The sequence below is a fragment of the Leptonotus elevatus genome, chromosome 3, assembly GCF_054856555.1.
Source record: "Leptonotus elevatus isolate MCC_2025b chromosome 3, RoL_Lele_1.0, whole genome shotgun sequence".
Classification (NCBI taxonomy): Eukaryota; Metazoa; Chordata; class Actinopteri; order Syngnathiformes; family Syngnathidae; genus Leptonotus; species Leptonotus elevatus.
In genome coordinates, this window is record NC_141241.1 from 22696750 (window position 1) to 22717626 (window position 20877).

The 20877-nt window shown below is 39.9% G+C and overlaps 1 protein-coding gene across 1 annotated transcript in view; it reads right to left on the reverse strand.

Moving 5' to 3' along the window:
* Positions 1-20877, reverse strand: part of adamts7 (a disintegrin-like and metallopeptidase (reprolysin type) with thrombospondin type 1 motif, 7) — a 92411-nt gene that overhangs the window by 43518 nt on the left and 28016 nt on the right. The window contains exons 9-11 of the mRNA XM_086071613.1: positions 8246-8390; positions 3543-3635; positions 1406-1551 (exon numbers count right to left, since the gene is read on the reverse strand). Of these exons, the coding sequence (XP_085927739.1) occupies positions 1406-1551; positions 3543-3635; positions 8246-8390 (384 nt within the window). The remainder of the gene's footprint in view (positions 1-1405; positions 1552-3542; positions 3636-8245; positions 8391-20877) is intronic.

Genomic DNA, 20877 nt, shown 5'->3' on the forward strand with positions numbered 1-20877 from the left:
GAAAATGTCCGGCTCAAATCTTATTGGCGTCAGAGAAAATGAAATACTCTATTTGGGTTTTTATGCCCAACTGTTATGACAAATTTAAACACTGAGAATGATAACAAAGAAGAGCTTCTGCCTGTCATTATTTCTGCAAGGATATCAGCTCTCTTCTAATCCACCAGGTAATTTTTTCCCCCTCTGAATACGGTACCCAAAATATGACACTTGGCTACTTACATTTCGGAATATTTACAGTGGTCCTTTTCATTCAATTTGAGCCAAAACTAATTCAAACATCAATAATTGTATAGCGAAAAAGAACACGTGACTTGCTTTTGAGAACGCTTTCCACATAATGATAAACTCACTTATTAGAAACTGCAACGTCCAGCGAGAGTGGGGTGATCCTGCCTCATTCTCACCGTGACCATGAGCCCAATCACAGTTGGTCACACAGCTGACCCCCCACCCCCCATCCCCGCCCCCCATCCTTCTCTACTCTGTAGGCCAACTCTGACGTGAGAACGAGGCACATAAGCAGCCGAGCCCAGGATATTATAGCGCTGTTTTTTTCCCTCTCTTAATTGCAATCGTTACGTCTAGCAAATTATGCCTAGGAATAGAATTACTGAGAACTGTGTTCTATAAAAAGAACCTGCTTTCAATTACTGGTACCTTCGAGTCAGGACATAGTTGCACACGGTCGATAGGTGTTTAAAAACAGCTTTTCTAGTTTGACATCGAGGGCTTCTTTTACACGTTTCAAACAATAATATCCTTATCCAAATTTTGATCACGTTCTCAGAGGAAGGTCTCTGGATCCCGAAAACAAAACAAAACAAAGTAGTGCCATGCACTTGTTCAAAGGCTATTTGGTAGAGGAAGGTCTCTGGATCCCGAAAACAAAACAAAACAAAGTAGTGCCATGCACTTGTTCAAAGGCTATTTGGTTCCTCATTGCATTCCTCACAACACTGCACAGCATTAAGCGCTGTGCTGAGTTAGCATCTTTGAGTTCTGTCTTTGGGGTGAACCATCTTTCATTTGATGAAAAACAAATCATTCGGAGTTTCTCTGACAAACCAACCACCACGTACGGGACCACCACCACCCTCGGCTTCCTGTTACTATCTGCAGGCTCAGCTGTAAGTGGCCTTTCTTCTCCTGGCGGATTTAACGAAGGCCCCATTAGGACAGTTAGCGAGACCAGGTTAGTAACACCAGGATGGTTCTTGTCCAGTCCTCCAGAAGAAGAAGGACCACTACAACCTTTTGGATTAAAGGTTAAACATCTTTTGAGTACTGATGAACATAAAAGTATTGGCTCTAATTAGACCGTGCAGTGTACCAAAATGTCTGATTAGTATGAATATATAAACTCAAGTAAAAAGGAATTGAAAATAAACCTCATAAAACTTACACTGGATCATCACAGTCCCGCTGCGCACTCTCGACTCCTGCCCCACACGACCTTGAGCAGGCAGACCACTCACTCCACGTACCCCAGCCACCGTTGACTCTGTCTGGGTAATGTCCAGCTGGGACACACTCCCCACTGAAACACCACTGGCAAGAAAACAACACAGTTTGGAAAACTGATTCAATTAACACTTCATGTTCTTCGCTGATTGGAGGTTAACACGTGATAAACAAAAGTCACTGATCTTTCATTTACGGCTCAGGGATGTCAAACCATTGTAGTTGGTTTCTCTCAGAGAGTTGTTATGACTGTAAAAACTATACAGTGGAACCTCGATTTAACTGCCATGGACCTGGTCAATTCATTTCAAATTGTTTTGGAAAATTGTGGACATCGTGCCCTCTGGGTTAAAAAGGAAAAGAACCATTCTGACTGTTATGGACGCAAAGTTCAAAAGCCAGCATATGTGATGGTATGGGGCTGTGTTAGTGCCAATAGAGTTCCGGACGTTGACGTCACGTGTCAGCTCAGCCATTTTGGCAGCATAGAAAACGCATCTGCCACTTTGAATAAACGGCAAACGCCACAGCTATTGTGGAGCAACTGTCCACAACAAGAAGACGCAAAAAAAAAAAAAGGATCATGCATTCTCAGGGCTACCAAAAGAGGAACCAATGCGTAGCCAATGGATCACAGTAGCCATAAAAAGCGTGAACAACAAGACGGAGGATTTGCGATCCTTCTCATTGCTTGTGTAGCAATCACTTCATTACAGGCGAGTCAATTACTGAATCAGTCGTGTAGATGTAGCTCGATTGTATAGTTATTAAATGAAGGCAAAAGATGTGATCTGGCACTTTGAACATGGTGGCTCAAGCTAGCCTCCCCACACAAAATGTGGGGGAAATAATCTGTTTTGTTCATTTGTGCTGCTATGATTTAATATATATTACACAGTTGAATTTAATAACTTACCAACACCATAAAGACTTTTTACGGCATAAATGACGGTGGCCTCAATAACACTGCCAAGACTTGCGTAAAACTGCTAACTTTGTTGGCATTTTGACCTCACGTAAAGGGATAATAAATCCGGATGTAAAGTCTTTGTATAATCAGATTTGTAAGCACTCACCAGTGTAAGAGAGGGGGTAATTTCAGTTAGCAGTGTCGCCAAGTTGGGGGAAAAAAAGCAAGCTGAAACTTTATCGGCAATCTAACCTGTCCACCTCACATATGCATATCATGTCCTTTTCATCAAAGTGAGCACCAATGCTCTTCGGCAGAAAGTTGACGGATAAACGCTGGTTTTACCCCTCCTCGTCATTGTAGTCTATTATCACGGCGCCGCGGCTTTCATGTCAGAGGGGGCGTGTTCAGAGAAATAGCAGAGCCCTATAGAGAGAGAGTTTGGTACATATAATGTGACCAGCAGTTGACCAATCACGCTGTGATTGGTCACGCTGTGATTGGTTAACTGCACTCCACAATGCAACTTTCATGATCATTTGTTAAAAACAATAAATATTGTCTTTGTAGTGTATTCAATTAAATATACAGTAATTTCTGGACTACAAGCCTCTACTTTTTTCACTTGCATTCAACCCTGTGGCTAATACAAAGGTGCGGCTTATCCATTAGATCACAAGGGGGCGCACTATAAAGGCAGCGCAAAAGCGTCAGGCAGAGGAAAACAAACCAAGTGAGCCCAAATACAGTACGAGAGACAGAACAAGAGCAAGACAATTTGCACGCTCATTATGGAAAATAAAGTAATCGTAACCCGGTACGGTAATATTAAAAACACCTGCGGCTTACAGTTGGCTGCGGCTTAAATGTGTAGTATTCCCCAAATTTAGCTAGCGCAGCTTATAGTCAGGTGCGCCTTGCTAATTACTGTAGGTTGAACCTGATTAGCAAATCATTATATTGAATGTTTACTTATGTTTAACACAATGTCCCAACTTCATTGGAATTGGGTTTGTAGTTATTTGGTTAGTTTTCGTTCATTACAAGACACACTACTTGCTTTAATGGGCCACATGAACTAATGTGGTGTGCCAGATCTGGCCCCCAGGCCTTCCGTTTGACACCTACTGTCTGAACTACATCATAAGTGATGAAACAGAAGACTCACCTTGTCTTGGCCACAACTGGTTCCATCCACAGCTCCGTCCAGCTTGGAGTGGCATGTTGCTCCCACAGTACACCACAGTGTGCCGCACACATTCTTAAACAGAAGAAAATAAACTTTTGTTTTACTTGTCAAACATCCTGCTCTGTGCTCATTATTATACTTTCACACAGTAGCAGGGAGGATGCATGGTAACTGTAGTTAGAGTGGCAGAACTAAGTGCACACAAATCATTGGTGCCACGTTGAGGGCTTAACGTACACAAGACCAATTGGATTTACTCTAACAATCAGTTAATAAAAGAAAAGAGGAAATGTGTGCAACACAGTTATAATTGGTTTTGACAAGTGATAACGCAAAAGGTCAACTGTGCTGTTTATCTGGGAGTTCGCTTACTCAGATCTTGCCTTGACATTTTTGCTGAATGCTTGCGGGTCAATTTGACTTTTGACTTATACAGTGTCTGCAATGATGTAAAAGATTGATATGGTATAACTTTAAAAAAAAACACACACATTTGACTTCTAATCCAAATAATTTACGCATAACTATATTGCACCTTCTGTGCTAAAATGACTTTGATGACGACCTCACACCATCAAATCTTAATTTCCCAGAATAAAAAAACTGGTACGGAACACTAAACCAATGATAGGGAACCCTGGTCTTCGAGAGCCACTGTCCTGCCTGTTTTCCATCTCTCCCTCCATCAACACACTTGATTGATGAACAAGGTCGTTATCGGGCTTCTACAGAGCTTGCTGATTAGCTGATCAGTTGAGTCAGATGTGTTTGAGGAGAGAGACATAGAAAACAGGCAGGACAGTGGCTCACTAAACCCAACATCATTTTGATAATAATGTGGTAAAGAAAGAGGAGAAGAAGTGCGCTTTTACATTATGCTCCAGTTCCATACACAAACACAAAACCCCGTCACCCGTCCACATAAACTGCACCAAATTCAACAGCGAGCCCTCCTGTGTGAATAGATTACCCGATGACAAGAGATTATTTTATTTGCAGTGGGCTGACCTGATAAGAAATATTAGCTAGAGAAATTGTGCAAATTGCAGATGTCAAAAGTGTGTTCAGTACTTATACTGGTAAAAGTACAAAAGTACCAACTTGAAAATGTACTACTTAAGTAAAAAAGTAAATTGACCTTTTCCAGACCCAAAATAAAACACAAATGTAAATTTATCAATTCTTTTTTTCCTAAACCCAGTATTTTATTTTGTCATGGCACTAGGGAAATAAATGCACAGTAAAAGTACAGTACAGATACCTTGAAAAAAGTACTTGTGGAAGTCAACTTTAAACATTTCTTGACAAGAACATGTTACATGTGACCTCACTAGTCTAAACATGACATTCTGATTAATAGTACATTTGTGGAATATGAGTTATGCAGCAAAATCCTGCCATTTTATCTATCTTGGGGGCGGCCATTTTGCTGTCGACTGATGATGACATCAGTCAATCACAGCGTTGACTGCTTAACTCATATTCCACTAACGCAACCAGAATACCATATTTAGACCAGTGGGGCTGCATAGAATATATTATTGTATAAAAAATAACAATAAAAATGGGGTTGACTTTAACGACTCTTTAAAGCCATACTCAACACTAAAGCATTTTTTTCTCTCTTTCTAATTAACTGTGTAAACGGGTGTCTACTAATAATGTCTACATGTCCTGGTCATTATTTTGACATTTTATTACATGTTTATTAAAAGTTTGAATTTGGGGCAAAAACCGTCTGTGTGGCAACATCTTCAGGTTAAACACTGGGATAAACACAATTTGGCTGTTTGTCCTCTCATTGGACGAGAAGTGATTTACTACACAGTACAAACTAGGATTGGAGCAGCTTTTAAAAACACTGTTATTTCCACAGTTCTAGTTCGGTTCACGTCGCATCGATTCATAGGCCGTTCAATTTTTTATCTCATTTTTTTGTGAGGCGCAGCAGTGTTTAGTAGCGATGAAGATAATAGCGAACTAACGCTAATGCTAACCGTGGTTGTGCTCACAGCTATCTCTACAGCACTTTTTTGGTACTATTTCATTGCTTTTGGATGAATGGATGGATGTTTATGTACGTAAAGAGACTGTCATACGGCACGAGATACCTATTTTGAGTGAGATCTCCCGTGTAGTCACATTGAAGAAGCTTAAGCTCGTGCGTCATATAAGACTTACTTACAAACTGTTACCTGCACTACCATCTGCTTAAAATAAATTAAAAGAAACCGACAATTCAGTTTTTTGGACTTTTTAATCGCTTTTTCCTGTTAGAACCAAACTTGTACCAAACAGCGACTTCTGTGAACCGTTACACCCCTACAGTACAGTATTCTATTTCTGTACATATAACCCTGCCTTTGTTACCATCAGTGGCCTTACTTTTTAGTTGAGCCCCAACAACTCTCCGTATGATTTGGACACGCAAGAAAATATAAAGCACTTCTATTATTTAGGGTATCAATTTCCAATCTTTTAAACTGTTAAATGCAGCCAAATAAATCCTTTATTGTGCATCAATGTGTCATGAGCGATTTATTATTGTAGGTTCCATTTGGTACAAGTAGGTTACAAACAGAAATATTTACAGATAATGATTATTTTGGTAGATCTGTTTAATTAAAGAACACTTCTTAACTCATTTGCTCCCAAAAACATATAAATATGTTCTATTTGAAATGTTTTAAGTGCCCCAAAGACATATTTATAAGTTTTTCAGCTTTTTTTTCTGCTAGAGCATGCAAAAGACTTTGATGCAGCCTCTCAACTGCACAGAACTGTTGAAATGGTAGTTATTACAAAAACGACCAGCAGGTGGCAGCAGAGCAAAAGAGATCAACCAGGGCCATGTTGCAACAAAGCTGTTTCCCCCACAATTTGAAATAGATTAGTGAATAATTATGAAACATAGCTATATTCTAATGCTAATTGCTGAAAAACGGAAACAGAAATAGAAATATACTTTTTTCCTGATGAAAGAAGAGACTCTAAATCTTTCTTTTGGTAGTTTCTATGTTTTTATAGCAATAGAACACAATAGTCTGTAGCCCTTGCAAAATCAGTCAAAATACAGTAAAACAGCACGGAGCGAAGGGGATTGCTTCAGTGAAAATGGCTGGGAGTGTTAAGATTAACTCACTAATTAATAGTAATCGTAATAAATCATATACTCGCCACTGCCAGTGAGATCAGAAAACATCAAAAGAGCACCAAGGGGCAATCTTGAGCGTCTCCTTTGATAACCACATCAATATTCTTATCAAAACCCCTGTTTACAATAACAACAATAATAATAATTGACTTAAAAGCACCTTTCTTGGCACTCTTGGGCATTCCACAAAATATAACATTTAAAGAAAAAAAAGCTAAAGAAATGAACAACAGAAGAAGGCTGGAGCAAATGTAAATATGTATCGGCCTTGGAGCTAACTGAGAAAGCTCTAAGGAAAATTGTTATGATTTGTATTGACTAAATGTTGTTTGAAGTGAAGGGCACCTGTAGTATGAGCGCGTGCGAACGTGTATGAGTCAATAGTCTTCACAACCTTCTGTTCAAACACCCCAGTTGATGTGCTGTACATCTATTATTCATATCTGCACATGGCATCGCTTGGCTAAATAAACAGGAAACAAACATGTCAAAGATGAAACAAATCAAAATGCTAATTTTGTTGACACGAAAGCCAAGCCCTTGTTTTACGGATTAACCATATTTAGTTGATGTCAGGATTTAGAATAATTACACAACTGAAGACAATACTGAACTGCACCAAAATACTGATATACTGTATTGATATGTACACAGTGGTACGGCTTTTTTTTTTAAAATGTTAATATTAGAGTTGTTAGAAGAGTTTTAAAATGTGGGCCAAGCGGGGTTTGAACCCAGGTTCTCCATGGTGGTAGGCAATTGCTCTAAGCACTGAGCTAACTTGATTTGTTCAAATTCATGGCTAATGGCGTGTTTATTTTGAAAAGTGTCATCTGAAGCTGAAAGCATGTATTTAATCATTTCAGTGAAATGATAATGCATTTCTTGATATGGTAGTCAGTTGGTATACATGTATATCGCTTAGCATAATGGCCATATGTTTTGCAGTGTACAATCAAAGGTGTGATTTGAACTCACGACCTCCTGGTTACTGAACAATGCACTTTACCAACTGCACCAATGAGCACAGAGAGGTGTTAATGATGATAAGTTATATGTATGGGAGTAGGCGTGGAAATGGCACGTAGAAAAAGTTCAATGTCAATCTCATTGAAAATGAATGGGTAAAAATAATATTTAACATTAAATTGTGCAAATACTGTAAGTAATGTGTAATTAGTTAATGAGTTGAAATTTGAACGGTGTAAATCGGAAGTACCGGTATTATGTGGGAGTTATTGCACGGCAGAAGTGTGGAGAATAAAAATCACAATAACATGCGGGAATGTTGTGTAACTAATAACTATAACTAAAGTGCACCGTATTACATGATGTACAGGACAACTTTGTTGAATGTGAATTTTCTTCATTAAAGTGCCATGCATTTTATGTGGAAAATAGCCTTTTTAATCATCAATAAATTAGAAAAAAATAGCAAATTTTAACAAATTGAAAATTAAATTATTGCAAAAAACAAAAAGCCTTATCTTTTTACATGAAAAAACAACATTACGATATATCATCTTACATCCATGTCATCGCACAGCAGGGATCCGGATCCATACTGCAACCTGCATTGATGGGCAGCACTGTACAGAACCCCGGGAAGCAGCGAGCCTTGAGAAATGGTCTCCTTCGCGGGGGCATCGTCAAGGCACCAACCCCATCCGCGACTGCAAGAGTAGCACAGCACTCTGGTCAACTCACAATTTTTTATTTATTTTAAAGTATGAGCCAGGATTTTTTTTTGTCAAATGTTCCTATGACAATACAATTGTCTTTCATACAGATTACACAGCCTGCTACAACATACCAGTGCATATAAAAGTCTACACACCCCTGTTCATAAGTTGCACACGCTTTTATAAGAAGTAGAAGAATGTAATGATGATAATGATGATGATGATGATCACACTTGCCACCATTTTGAGTTAACCCCAAAGAAAGTTGAGCTGCAGTAGGCTTCTCCTGACATTTTGGTGTAATATTACAGCACAAATCATGATCCGCTAAGAGCTTCCACCACACATCAGAGGGCTACCTGACGACATGATATGAAATAACATTGGAGACAGTACCCATCCATGCTGACCTTATTGGACAGCGTGAACCAGGAGAGGACAATTTAACACCACTCGACACATAAGATGTGGAATCTAAACCAATGGACAATACGTCTAACCAGTAGGGGGCGCATCTCTCGAATCTCGACGATTGGATACGCATCTCGAAACATGGAGTGTGATATGATTGAAGGACAATTCGATTCCGTGTGATAATGATTCAATTTGATATGGTACGGCTCACTTTGAGAGTGTATCAATCAATGAGCTTCATGTCATTTAACATACGGCTGAACTTGTCAGTACTGTAAATGTGACATGAATGAATGAATGTACACTTGAATCTTTTAAATCAAAACCAAATTTCCTAAGCAAATTGGTTTATGTTACACCCCTTCTGGCAAGTATTGGAGGGACACAATAAGCACTTCTTTTTTTTTTTTTTTTTTTTTTTTTAATAAACCCCAGTCAGTGGTTAGTACAAAAGATGTAAACTTAAATTATTCTAGTTATCAATAATGCCTTTAAGAAAACAAAAACACTGTACTAGTTGAGTGTCTTGCCTTGATGCCAAACTGACAGTTTGAAGATGACAGATATAGTGGCCTATAGTTGAGAAAAAAATGAGACATTTTTAAATGAATTTTAGGAATAATTATTCAAATGCATTAGAGTGGGAGATGTGCCAGCCCATAACCAAACCCTAATTCCAGTTTCCCTTCACAGAAGTTCCTGATAAAAATCTGCTCATAACCCAATTTTGAAATGAGCTAACCTCAGATAGACAGCATCTACACGTTCGTTACACATTACCCGGCCTGGGTCATTATTCAACAACTCAATCAAACAACAGAAATAAGTGCACCCATTTAACTAAACAAACAGCAAATAGCAAGCAGGTTCTTATGCGCTTGCTTCATTTATCATCAGCAAGTGGGAATGCCACTGGGAAATAAGAAGCTGTAGTAGTTTTCGATTACAAGTTCCAAGCGTCAACTCAACTTTCATTGTTGAGCACAAAAACAACCAAAACTGGAACATAAGGCTGTACAGAAAGTGTAAATCAAGTCAAATGCAAAGCCTTTATTGTCACATTCTGTGTTGTCACTGCAGCATAACTGAGGCAACCTATGATCAAATAACAACAATGACAAGCATATACATCTATCTAACTGCAGGATGAGGATAAATGTTGCCAAGACTTAAAAGTTTTTCAATCAGCTTTGTGCCACAAGAGGCCAAAGTTGCACCTCGCTCGCAAGGGAGCCGAGTATCAACAAATAAGGAGAGACAGAGATGGACAGACTACCGTCGCCGATTCAATGTTGCCATAGTGAAACTGTCTTGCCCAATGAATAGACTATTTGTCTCCTTTGTAGTACTGGCTCACTGGTAAACATGTTGAATTGCTGGACATAATGGCTGGAAGCCCACAGAGTTGGCTGGATGAGCTACTCCTTCATCTTTAAAAACAGAGCTAGCCAAAACCGTCGTTATATCAGCTCGTCATTGACAGATGGCCACCTTTTGACGAGTGATTTATGATGTGAAACATCGAAAATATACACGGACTGAGCGCCAACTGAAGCAGGTTTACGTCCGTCGATCCGGGTCAGCACAGACAAGTCCTTCTCAGTCCTGGTATTTTTTACGAGGCTTCATATGATAAAGACACTTGACAAAGGTGGGCATCTGTCAATCCGGTTTTGCTCAGCTCTGTTTACAGAAGTCGCATCTTCAAATGAAATTTCTACCTTGAAAATCACTAGTTTAGAGTTATTGAATATGCCTATTAAACAAACCCACGATATGACATGGGCTACAACCGTTCTGCCAAAAATGCATAATGTGCTTGTACAGGGTTTTTCCTGTGTACAAAATTCAAAGGCGGCCACCTCCACCTAATTTGCTCGCCACCTCCAGCCCGAGCCACTGATATCGCTCAACACAGCGCTCCAGCTGTGTTGACTGAGCTCGGCAGCAATGCATTTTAACTGTAGTTGCAGTGTTGCGCCATTACGGAGGCGCTATATCAACAGCAGTGCACCGGAAAGACCTGAAGCAACAAGCGAAGAAGAAACAGCTTTCTTTTTTTTTTTTAACTTTAATGTACCGAAGAAGAAACCGATCATGGAGCAACCGTTGCGCACGTCCATTTCCTGGTTGCAAGGCAGAGATGGCGCGTTCCAAAGTCATAAAAACACAGTATATACAATAATCAAAATAGTGTTTTACAACAACGCTGAACTATATTTACAATTTAATATGTACTAGTGGATGCATTTTTATGGCAAAAATGTATGGCAATTTTGTATTCATATATTTCTCATTTCTTGTCCCTGATCGTAAAATGGCTGCAGGAGGGCGGCCTGTAATGGTATAGGTCACTGCCGCGAGTTCCGTTTCTGTTATTGGCACCGATACCCATACCTGGTACCGGTAATGACCCATCATAGTCAGGATGATACCACCTCTGCCTTATTTTGAGCCAGGAAAAACCCTGTATGTAGCACCCTTAATATAATAATTTTCGAAAAATTTAACAACGCCTGAAAATATAATAACATTTGCACTTAATTCTATCAAAAATGTGATCATACCCAAGGATATAATAATTTAACCAATAATGTAATAAAAAGTCCCAACTGACATTTTAACAAAATGTTTACTGACTGAATGACTGACTGAAACTTTTTGCATTATTGGGGATTTATCACATTTTCAGGTGCGTCTTTTTTTCCTCTAAACTGATCATTTAACCTTAATATATGTTCATCTTGCATATACTGTATATAATTACATTATTTTCACAGCAAAAATTGGAGTGTTAAAATTTTGGTGTTGAATGTTTCAGAGTTGATTTTTTTTTTTTTTTACTTTATTTGGAGGTCAGTGTTGACGTTATTTGACAGAGTTGATTTATTTAGTGTTAAACCAACTCTGCAGAGAGTTGATCAAAGTGAGCTCCGCCCATTTTATTAGAACTGTTTTGCTACTAAATTTGGCTTTGGGAAGTCATTTATTCACTGGGTGTCAGTATTATATGATTCTCCTAAAGCTACTGTTACTACTAATGGGATTATATCTAAGAGTTTTACTCTACAGAGAGGCACAAGACAGGGATGCCCACTGTCGCCTTTATTATTTGCAATATTTATTGAACCGCTTGCATTAGCCATACGCCAGGAAAGAAGGATTCAAGGAATTCACTCGGGTGTAACAGAACATAAAATTAATCTATATGCCGATGATATTTTACTTTATTTAGAAAAACCTGCTATTTCGTTAGGGGAAGTATTTAACTTAATAACTAAATTCTCACAGTTATCAGACTATTCTATTAACTGGACAAAATCAACACTTCTACCTATTACAGAAAATTCATGGAACCCTGCAAGCCCGGACCCACACTACTCATTTCCTATAGGTAATTTAAAATACTTAGGCATAAAAATCTCACCTAAATTAACTGATTTAATTAATTTAAACTTTACTCCACTTCTGGATAGCATTTATAGTGACTTGGAGCGCTGGAATAATCTTCCTATTTCTCTAATAGGACGAATAGCCACTATTAAAATGAAAGTTTTACCCAAAATAAACTATTTTTTCTCAATGATTCCATTTAAACCTACGGCTAACTGGTTCCAGTTGTTGGACTCAGCCGTTTTTACTGGAATTTTACTGGAATAAAAAAAAAGCAAAGATTAGTCTATCTACTCTTCAGAAAAATAAATCCAAAGGAGGTCTAGAGGCACCAAATTTTATGCACTACTATATAGCCAACCAGCTACAATATATTATTTTATGGGCACAACCCAATAGAGATACTAACTGTTGGCTGGAACTAGAACAGAAGGATTGTAATAACCTCAGACTCCTAGATTTACTCTTTATTACAACATCGATTAAGCGACATAACTGCTTTAAAAATCCAATGATTTCCGCCACCCTGACTGCCTGGTGGAAGGCACTAGAAATTACAAAAGCCCAAGTGGAGCCCTGCGTGCTTTCTCCCCTATGGCATAACCCCGACTTTCAAATTAACAACCAATCGTTTTATTTGAGTGTGTGGGAGCAGAAAGGAATTACACATCTCCACCATCTCACCCAGATAATATGTTTATATCATATACATCCTTGCTCCAAAAATACAAAATAAAAAACGGAAACTTTTTACATTATTTGCAAGTTAAAAGTATGATAAAGAAACAAATTCCAACACTCCAGGGTACGCTCCAACCGCCTGTTTTAGCTAAAGATATTACCAAGCTTTCTCTGACAACAACAAAAAAACTCTCAAAAATATATAAGTTACTTTCATATACTGATAAAACGTCTTTACCCATCTCGAAATGGGAAACAGACTTGTCTATAGCTCCGGAATCTGACTTTTGGATTCAAGTTTGTGAAAAAGTTTTTAAAATGACAAAACACACAAATTTACAACTTATCCAATATAAAATTATTCATAGAACATACATTACTCAATATATGATGAAGAAAATGGGACTCTCAGACTCCGACATTTGTCTCCAGTGTTTACAAAACACTACAGACACTTATTTTCATGCTTTATGGTTATGTACTCCGGTTATGTGTTTCTGGACTAAAGTCTAAGAAAAACTTTCCGCTGTCTTGGACTGTAGGATACCGTTCTCTCCAAACTTGTGTTTGCTAGGTGACTTAACAACAACTGACTTACCACATAAACAATTTCAATCTATACTTGTAGCCCTTACTATCGCAAAAAAAACAATTCTTGTTAACTGGAAAAATAAACAAACTCTGAATATCGACCAATGGTCTAACCTCCTCATAAATCACATTTTAATGGAAAAAATATCTGCCTCAAATAAAAACCAAATGTCAAAATTTAAAGAAACATGGTCTACGTATATAGAATTTTTTAACCTAAACCTGGTTACTTAATTCTGCCTGTTAGCGAGAGCCACAGCAGCGTGATAACTTGCATTGATGTTTCTGTATTTGGCAATTTGTAACTAATGGTTGTGTTTTTATAATCAGGAACCCGGCTGCTGCCAGCGGGATCGAGCGGATTCGCCTCTGATGGGCACCAGGGGTTGATATTCGGATTCACGGCATGCCAGTGGGTTAATTCTGTGGGTGCTGTCCCCCCTGGCTGGGCGTGGGCGGGTCTGCCCCTCTGTTGGCTGCTGGGTGGCGGCTGCGTCTTGGCTGTTCCCTGGGTCTCTTGGGGGGTGCTGCGTTGCGGGGCTTTCCCTGGTGTCTGGGGCGGCGCCGTTCCGGCGCGGTCCATCGCTCTGGGCCCGGCGACGCAGTTCGGGGCCTGTGGGCCGCTGGGGTGCCCGGTGGTTCCCTCTCTCTTCCCCCTTCCTCCCCCTTGCTGCCTCTCCCTCCTCGCCTCTCCCCGCCCGTCCTCCGCCTCCCTGTCCCTTCTCCCTCGTCACCCTTCCTCCTCCTCTCCCCCTCTCTCTGCGGCCCTGCCGCTGCCCCCTGCCCTTCTTGTCATCTCCTTCCCCCCTCCCGTCCCCCTCCCCGGTACGCCTTCCTTCCCCTCCCCTGGGCCGGGGGCTCCATCCATGGCCCGGGTCTCGGTGCTCCGGGGGCCGGCGGGGGTGGCTGGGGTTTGATGTTGTGCCCGCCCCGCTCCGGTGGGCGTCCTGGCACCTCGGGCGGGCCCCAGTATCCGGGGGGCTATCGCCCCGCCGGGCTGGTCCCATATGCCCGCCGGGGTCCCGGTGGGGTGGGTGGGGGCTTGGTGGGCGGGTGCGCCTCCTGCCCCCACCCGGTTGGGGAGGGCCCCGCTGGTCGCTCCTCTTAACTCACTACACTAGGTTTGCACAATACACTTTTATAGACATATAGGGCACATAACACCGTCTTCACCCTACAACTCCCCTCCAATTTTAATGCACCACACAACTGGGGGGGGGGGGCTTGAGGGGGTGCCATCGGTTGGGGACCGCGGTATAGAGCAGTGCTGCGGTCCCCTGTCCGTGTCACCCCCCCCCCCCCCCTCCATCTATTTTTTTTTTTAATGCACCACATACACTCAGTAACATGCGTGGGAGGCGGGTGGATCGGAGCGTGGGAATATCATTTCCCTTGGCTCTGGTTCACCTGCTCCTAATTTTAATGCACCCCACACACACACACACACACACTTGTATATACACTGGGTGGGGTCACATTCACGGTTTAGGGGTAGAGTTTGCCAGTCGGCGAGCTGGCGGACTCAGTAACAGGGGTTAACTTTCACAAAGAACGCTGGGGTGACGACCGGGGCCTTTCCCCGCTGGGCCTGGGGTTCCTTCCTTTCCTCAGTCTCTCCTTCGGTCTCTTGAGGTCTCCCTGATTTTTTATTTTTTTGGGGGGATTTGTTGGAATTTAGATGTTTCTTGGGTTGGGGAAGAATTCTGGTGGGTGGCCCGGTGGGTGGTGTCTGGTCGGTGCTGGATTTCACCTTCCTTGGTTTTCTTTGGTCCCCTCGGGTCTCCTGACGGCGGTGTTCGGTTTAGGTGAACGGTATGGGATTTTTTCTAATAGGTTTTTGGTGAGCTAACAAATACACGCACGCACGCATGCACACACGCACGCACGCACATACACATACTCACCCACATACAAAAAAAAAAAAAATTATATATATATATATATATATATATATATAATAATAATAATAATAAAGAGCAATGATGATGACATTTCCGAATGAACAATATTGAGCTCTTTATATATATATATAAAAAAAAAAAAAATTAAAAAAAAGAACTGTTTTGCTACAAAGACTTCTGGGAGTGTTTAGTGTTACATTTCGCCACTTCCACAAATTGGGCCTACAAGGAGATGCATGCCAAGCCTTTAGGTGGCAGTAGTTAGCCAAATACTGCTCATCTCGACGTCACTTCACCATACGTCACACAAGCTCGGACTGTCAGCCGCTGATCTGTATATATGCGGATCAGTGCTGTCAGAGCACACAAGACGCTTTTTTTTTTTTTATTAATTTAAAAAAATACTTGTAAACAGTCAACGAGTACATCATGAACAGAGCATAGAGGAACACAAAGAGGATAAATACAAAATCTTAAAAAGCTTCATTTGTCTTTTTTTTTTAACAACTTTTTTTCCCCACTCACTCACCACACGCACACACAAACATGGTCTCCCGTGGGGGAAGAATCCACGCCACCTTTTTTTTTCTTATTTGTTAACAACTTAAGGTATGTGATTGAGTGACGTGTGTAGAGGACAACGTAAAACTTTGTTTACTGACAAAACCCAAATCTTCACTTTGGCCGGAGTTTTTAGAAACCTTTGTTTGTAATGAAAAAAAATCCCCGCAGCTGTGTGGATGACAGGGCAAGTCGGAGAAAAATATCTCCCGTTTGCAAAAAAAAACGGCTACGTGTATACATAGCCTTAGGGTAACATGAGGATAATCACTTCAGATGACACTATATGTAATAAGCTATTACATTCAGTCATGATTTTTCATTACATTATTGGTGAAATTATTCAATTTGGGGGTTTTATTATGTTTTTGATCAAGTCAAGCACACATTTAATCACGTTTTCAGGCGTTATTACCTTTTCAGTAAAGTGATTATAGGGAGCCACAGGTCTATTAAAAAAATCTCAGTGCTATTTACTACGTCACCGCCAAAGAAACATACTTTAGAATTTGAGAACTAAACTGAATCGAATGCATAAGAAAGATAATTGTGTAGAAGCTGACACAATTGTGCAGCATGAGCTGTATGAATAAAGCGGATGCACAACATCGGCAATTAAATTGTTCTCCATGAGTGCCTCTAATTGTATAGAATGTAGTCAACACACACGCACGCACGCACGCACGCACATACACATACTCACCCACACACACAAAAAAAAATAAATGTATGTATGTATGTATGTATATATGTATATATGTGTATATATATATATATATATATATATTTAAAAAAAAAAAAAAAAAAAAAAAAAAAAGAGCAATGATGATGACATTTCCGAATGAACAATACTGAGCTCTTAAAAAAAAAAAAAAAAAAAAAAAAAAGAATGTAGTCAATTGAGGCTTAGGTGGCTGTTGACCTTAGAGTGCAGCCTCCGTCAAAGACCACCTCTAAGCAAATTCAATAAATATGCATGTTGTGTTGGGAACATTACTTTATACAAATATTTAGTTGATACCCGTAAAATCTTTGCATCAAGCGAGCAAAAAACTTCAAACCCACTTTGCTTTATCTCTTCTTTTTTTTTGGATTGATTTTGGAACAGATTATCTCCATTTCTGGCGGATGTTGACTTTTCTTACCACATTGGAAGGCTCCATTGGCCTCGCCGCCAGTGTTGGGCACATTACCCTAAAAAAAAGCAATTGGTTATAGTTACAAATGTCTATAAAAAGTAACCCAGTAAGCAACCAAGTTGCTGCTTTGTAAAAATAATTAGTTACTCAACAAAGTAACCTAAGTAACTAATATTTTTCTGTTGTCTGGGTCGCTGACTTTTTAACCAGCGAATCACATTTGCGCACGCACGCTGTTGGTTTATCTGCTAAGGACCTGTTTACCGGTGATGATCTGCACATAAACTTTCAAGGAACACAAACACTTGGAGCCGACATACACCACATCATCATCCATAACAAAGCCATATATTCAGGTACATCCACAACTCCACCATTTTTTCAAGCAAACCCACAATTTTCTGCATGTATGTAAACAGCACATGTGTCAAAATCAGGCCCTCGAGGGCCAATGGTTTCCTCAGCACAACTCATCTTTTATCATAGATTTTTCAGAAATCCTATCCATTATCCATAACGAGTATAGGAGGATCCCGTGTGACATTTTGTTTTGCGCGTTGCATCACGGGAAACTGTGTGGCAAGAAACGTGTTTTACATGGAGTTCGATATTTTGGCACATTTGGAGGAGGATAAAGAGAAGCAGATGGTTCATTCTTGTGCCATCAATTGTACGGCCCGTCGGGGGCCTGATAAAAAATATTTTTTAGCGCATTCCCACCGAAAAAGAAAAAATGAAAGAAATGGCTGCGAGCCGGGAGGGCATAACTTGACAATCAAAGCCTGGATTCCGACTGATGCGGACGGGTTTGTGATTTGGAGAGTATTTTTTTTTTAAATAATAAAATCGAGTTTGTGCATTATAAAATCCGCTGAGTCATATTGTTTTGCGGTCTTATTCAGGAGTTCCAAAGCGCGATCGACAACCACTCTGACTTGTTCCTTGTCTTGAAATGGGCTATCCTGGATGGGTAAATGAGAAGGCTAAAGAAAAAGCCGTCCAGCGTTACGAACGGAGGATCAAAGGGCAACCAGTATCAGAATTTTGCTATGGATTCTTATAAATGAGACAAAATATATTTTTGTGCCTAGTTTTTCACTTGAGTGTCCACATATTGTTTATCTTATCCGAATAAATATTGCATTCTGTATCTGTGTTTTGATACCTGCCGACCTCACTTGTGTACGTAGTAGCTATAGTTGTTAAGTCCTATCCTAACAGCTGCATTAAAGGTGCTACAATGCTAGTATGCTAATGCTACGTAACATGACTGCATGTTTGTCCCAGACTGGATTTGAAAAGAAAAATTGTGTAAGCTGTGATATTTAGTTAACTAGAGACCAGATGCCATTGAAATTCTCACATCACAAGACAAGTCACTGCATTTCCAAAAATAAATAAAGAATAACATGTGTGCTGCTTGTTGACATAATTACCCCATGGAACTAATGATTGTTTTTGGAGTGACGTACTTCCACAAACTTAACTGTAATGCGATGCCACCACAAAGAACACTTCAATGAAGAATAATTACCCAACTTTGCTCAGAACTTTGTATTAAATAAGAGTAAATGTCTCCAAAGCAGATGTGTGGCCTGGAAACAGGTGAGTCGGACCAAATTTTGTCATCATCCCACTTCTCGTATGGGCCTTCAATAGTTTTTTGGTCGCCAATACATACATTAAGCTTCTCCGTAAACCTCCTCCGCCCTTCGGCCGTTAAAGTGCTTAACTAATTTTCTTCAAATACCCTTTGTCTATACAGCTAGCCATGTTTTGTGCCACTCAACCATTGCGCATGCGCTAAAAAAATGTCAACAAAGGATCCTCCTATAGCCAAGCCATTATTTTAGGTGATTTTAACTTGCATGTTGCTCATCCGTCAGACTCATTTTGATTCTGATTTTTAAAATGTTCTGAACTGCATAATTTCAGTCAACATGTTAAGCAACCCACACATATCACATACAATCTTTTTAAACATTTTAAGTTTTTTTTTTTTTTAGTTGTAAACAAATAAATAACGCGACACATGCAATTGAAAACAACAGAGCCGTTGATAGAGAGAGTTTAACCAACTCGGTTTCAGCAGGGTAACAAGATGCCGTCCATATGTCATGTGACCAGCAGTTGACCAATCACAGCACTCTACGCTGTGATTGGTCAACTGCTGGTTGTACGTCGGGCTTCGTTCAGAGGCAACGCGTTTCCGATGGGGTTGTGTTGTTGATGTTTTAAAAATACATTGTTTATTTTCAAATTGTCTATATGCTTTGTATACTGTTTTGTTCAAATTAACTAAATAGTTATTCTATAAGAATATATATTTGTTTAAAAAAATTATTTGCTTAAAAAAAGTGTTGCCTGTGTCGCTCGAAGTCACGTGTTTCCGGTGGCGCTCCACTCGCCCAGCATCTGCAGCTAGACTCTTATGTAATTTTGAGTTAATTTAAAGTTTCTTTAACGCTACAATTTTTTTTTACGCTATTACTAACCGCCCTTTACTTGGAAAGCCTGTACTAGGAGAATTCCAGTAGAAACGCAGCAGACACGCCCACATCAAAATTAAGCAGTAATACATTTAATAATAATGCATATATTTGTGGAGACTGGGGTCAAGTTGTATTCTACAATTTAACAAATGTGCAGAATTTCACAAGTTACTTCATGTTAAAGATAAGCTAGCTCTTAATATGAAAAAAAAATGTCACCAATGTCTTACAAATGCAATTATGCCATCTAGTGGCAGAAAAATGACCTCAACACAAATCAATATCACACTCGTTTTTTATAGTACAGGACATCTTTTTAATTTTAACTGAACTTTACGAATTATTATGAAATTACTGAAGAAAAGAAAAAGAGTTTAGTTTAACTTTTTTTTTTTTACACTTTTATGTTAACAAGTGTATGAAAACAGATATAAGATTTCTGATTAATCGTACTATTGAAGTCATGTGATCAATTACGATTAAAAACTTCAATCGCCTGACACCACTAGACAAAATATACATTTAAGACAAACTCATATTAAGCAATGTGTGGTAATGCACACGTCAATTTAATTGTGCGAAAGATGCAGAGACTTCGAGCACTCCAGTGTTGAGTCGTGTGGAATACTAATCAGCAACAGTTATGCAAATGAAGCAACGTGGTAATACTGTCACAAAATAAATGTTCAAAATTGGCAAGAAATGGCAACATTGATCACAATCTCACTTTGCAATTATAAATCAACAGTTTTGAGAGTTACTGCTAAGCAAGAATAAGCTGTCGGATGGTCTGCTGCTTTTAGTGTGCATAGTTCATAGCGGCCATCTGAGAACATGTTTCCGATCTTAAGTGTGTTTATCTTCAGGTTCAGGGGGGTTGTTGATGGTGCGTGTGGATGATATGATTTCCTCCAGCCTCATCTGCTGTGTCCACCCTGTCAGGATGCTTTAAATCTACTGGCAGATGGTAGGGGAGATGCTGAACTGGAAGAGCTTGGAGGAGAGGAGTTTTGGGATTACGGTGTTGAGCGCAGGACTGAATTCTTCGAACAGGATCCTCGTAGGTCCTTGCGACTGTTTGCAGGCAAGAGGCGTTCAAATCAATTCATAACCACAGATGTCAAACCCACAGGCCTGTAGTCATTCCGCATATTGCAGGTTTCTTGGGGACTGGGATCAGTGGTGTGTGAAGCACTTTTGCTACCTTGGGCGGGCACACGCGGCTGATGATTCTTGGTGCTTTTACTTGCTCAGCCAGCATTTGCAGCACATTTGTCAGCCTGAGCTGGGATCTCAATACCTGCCT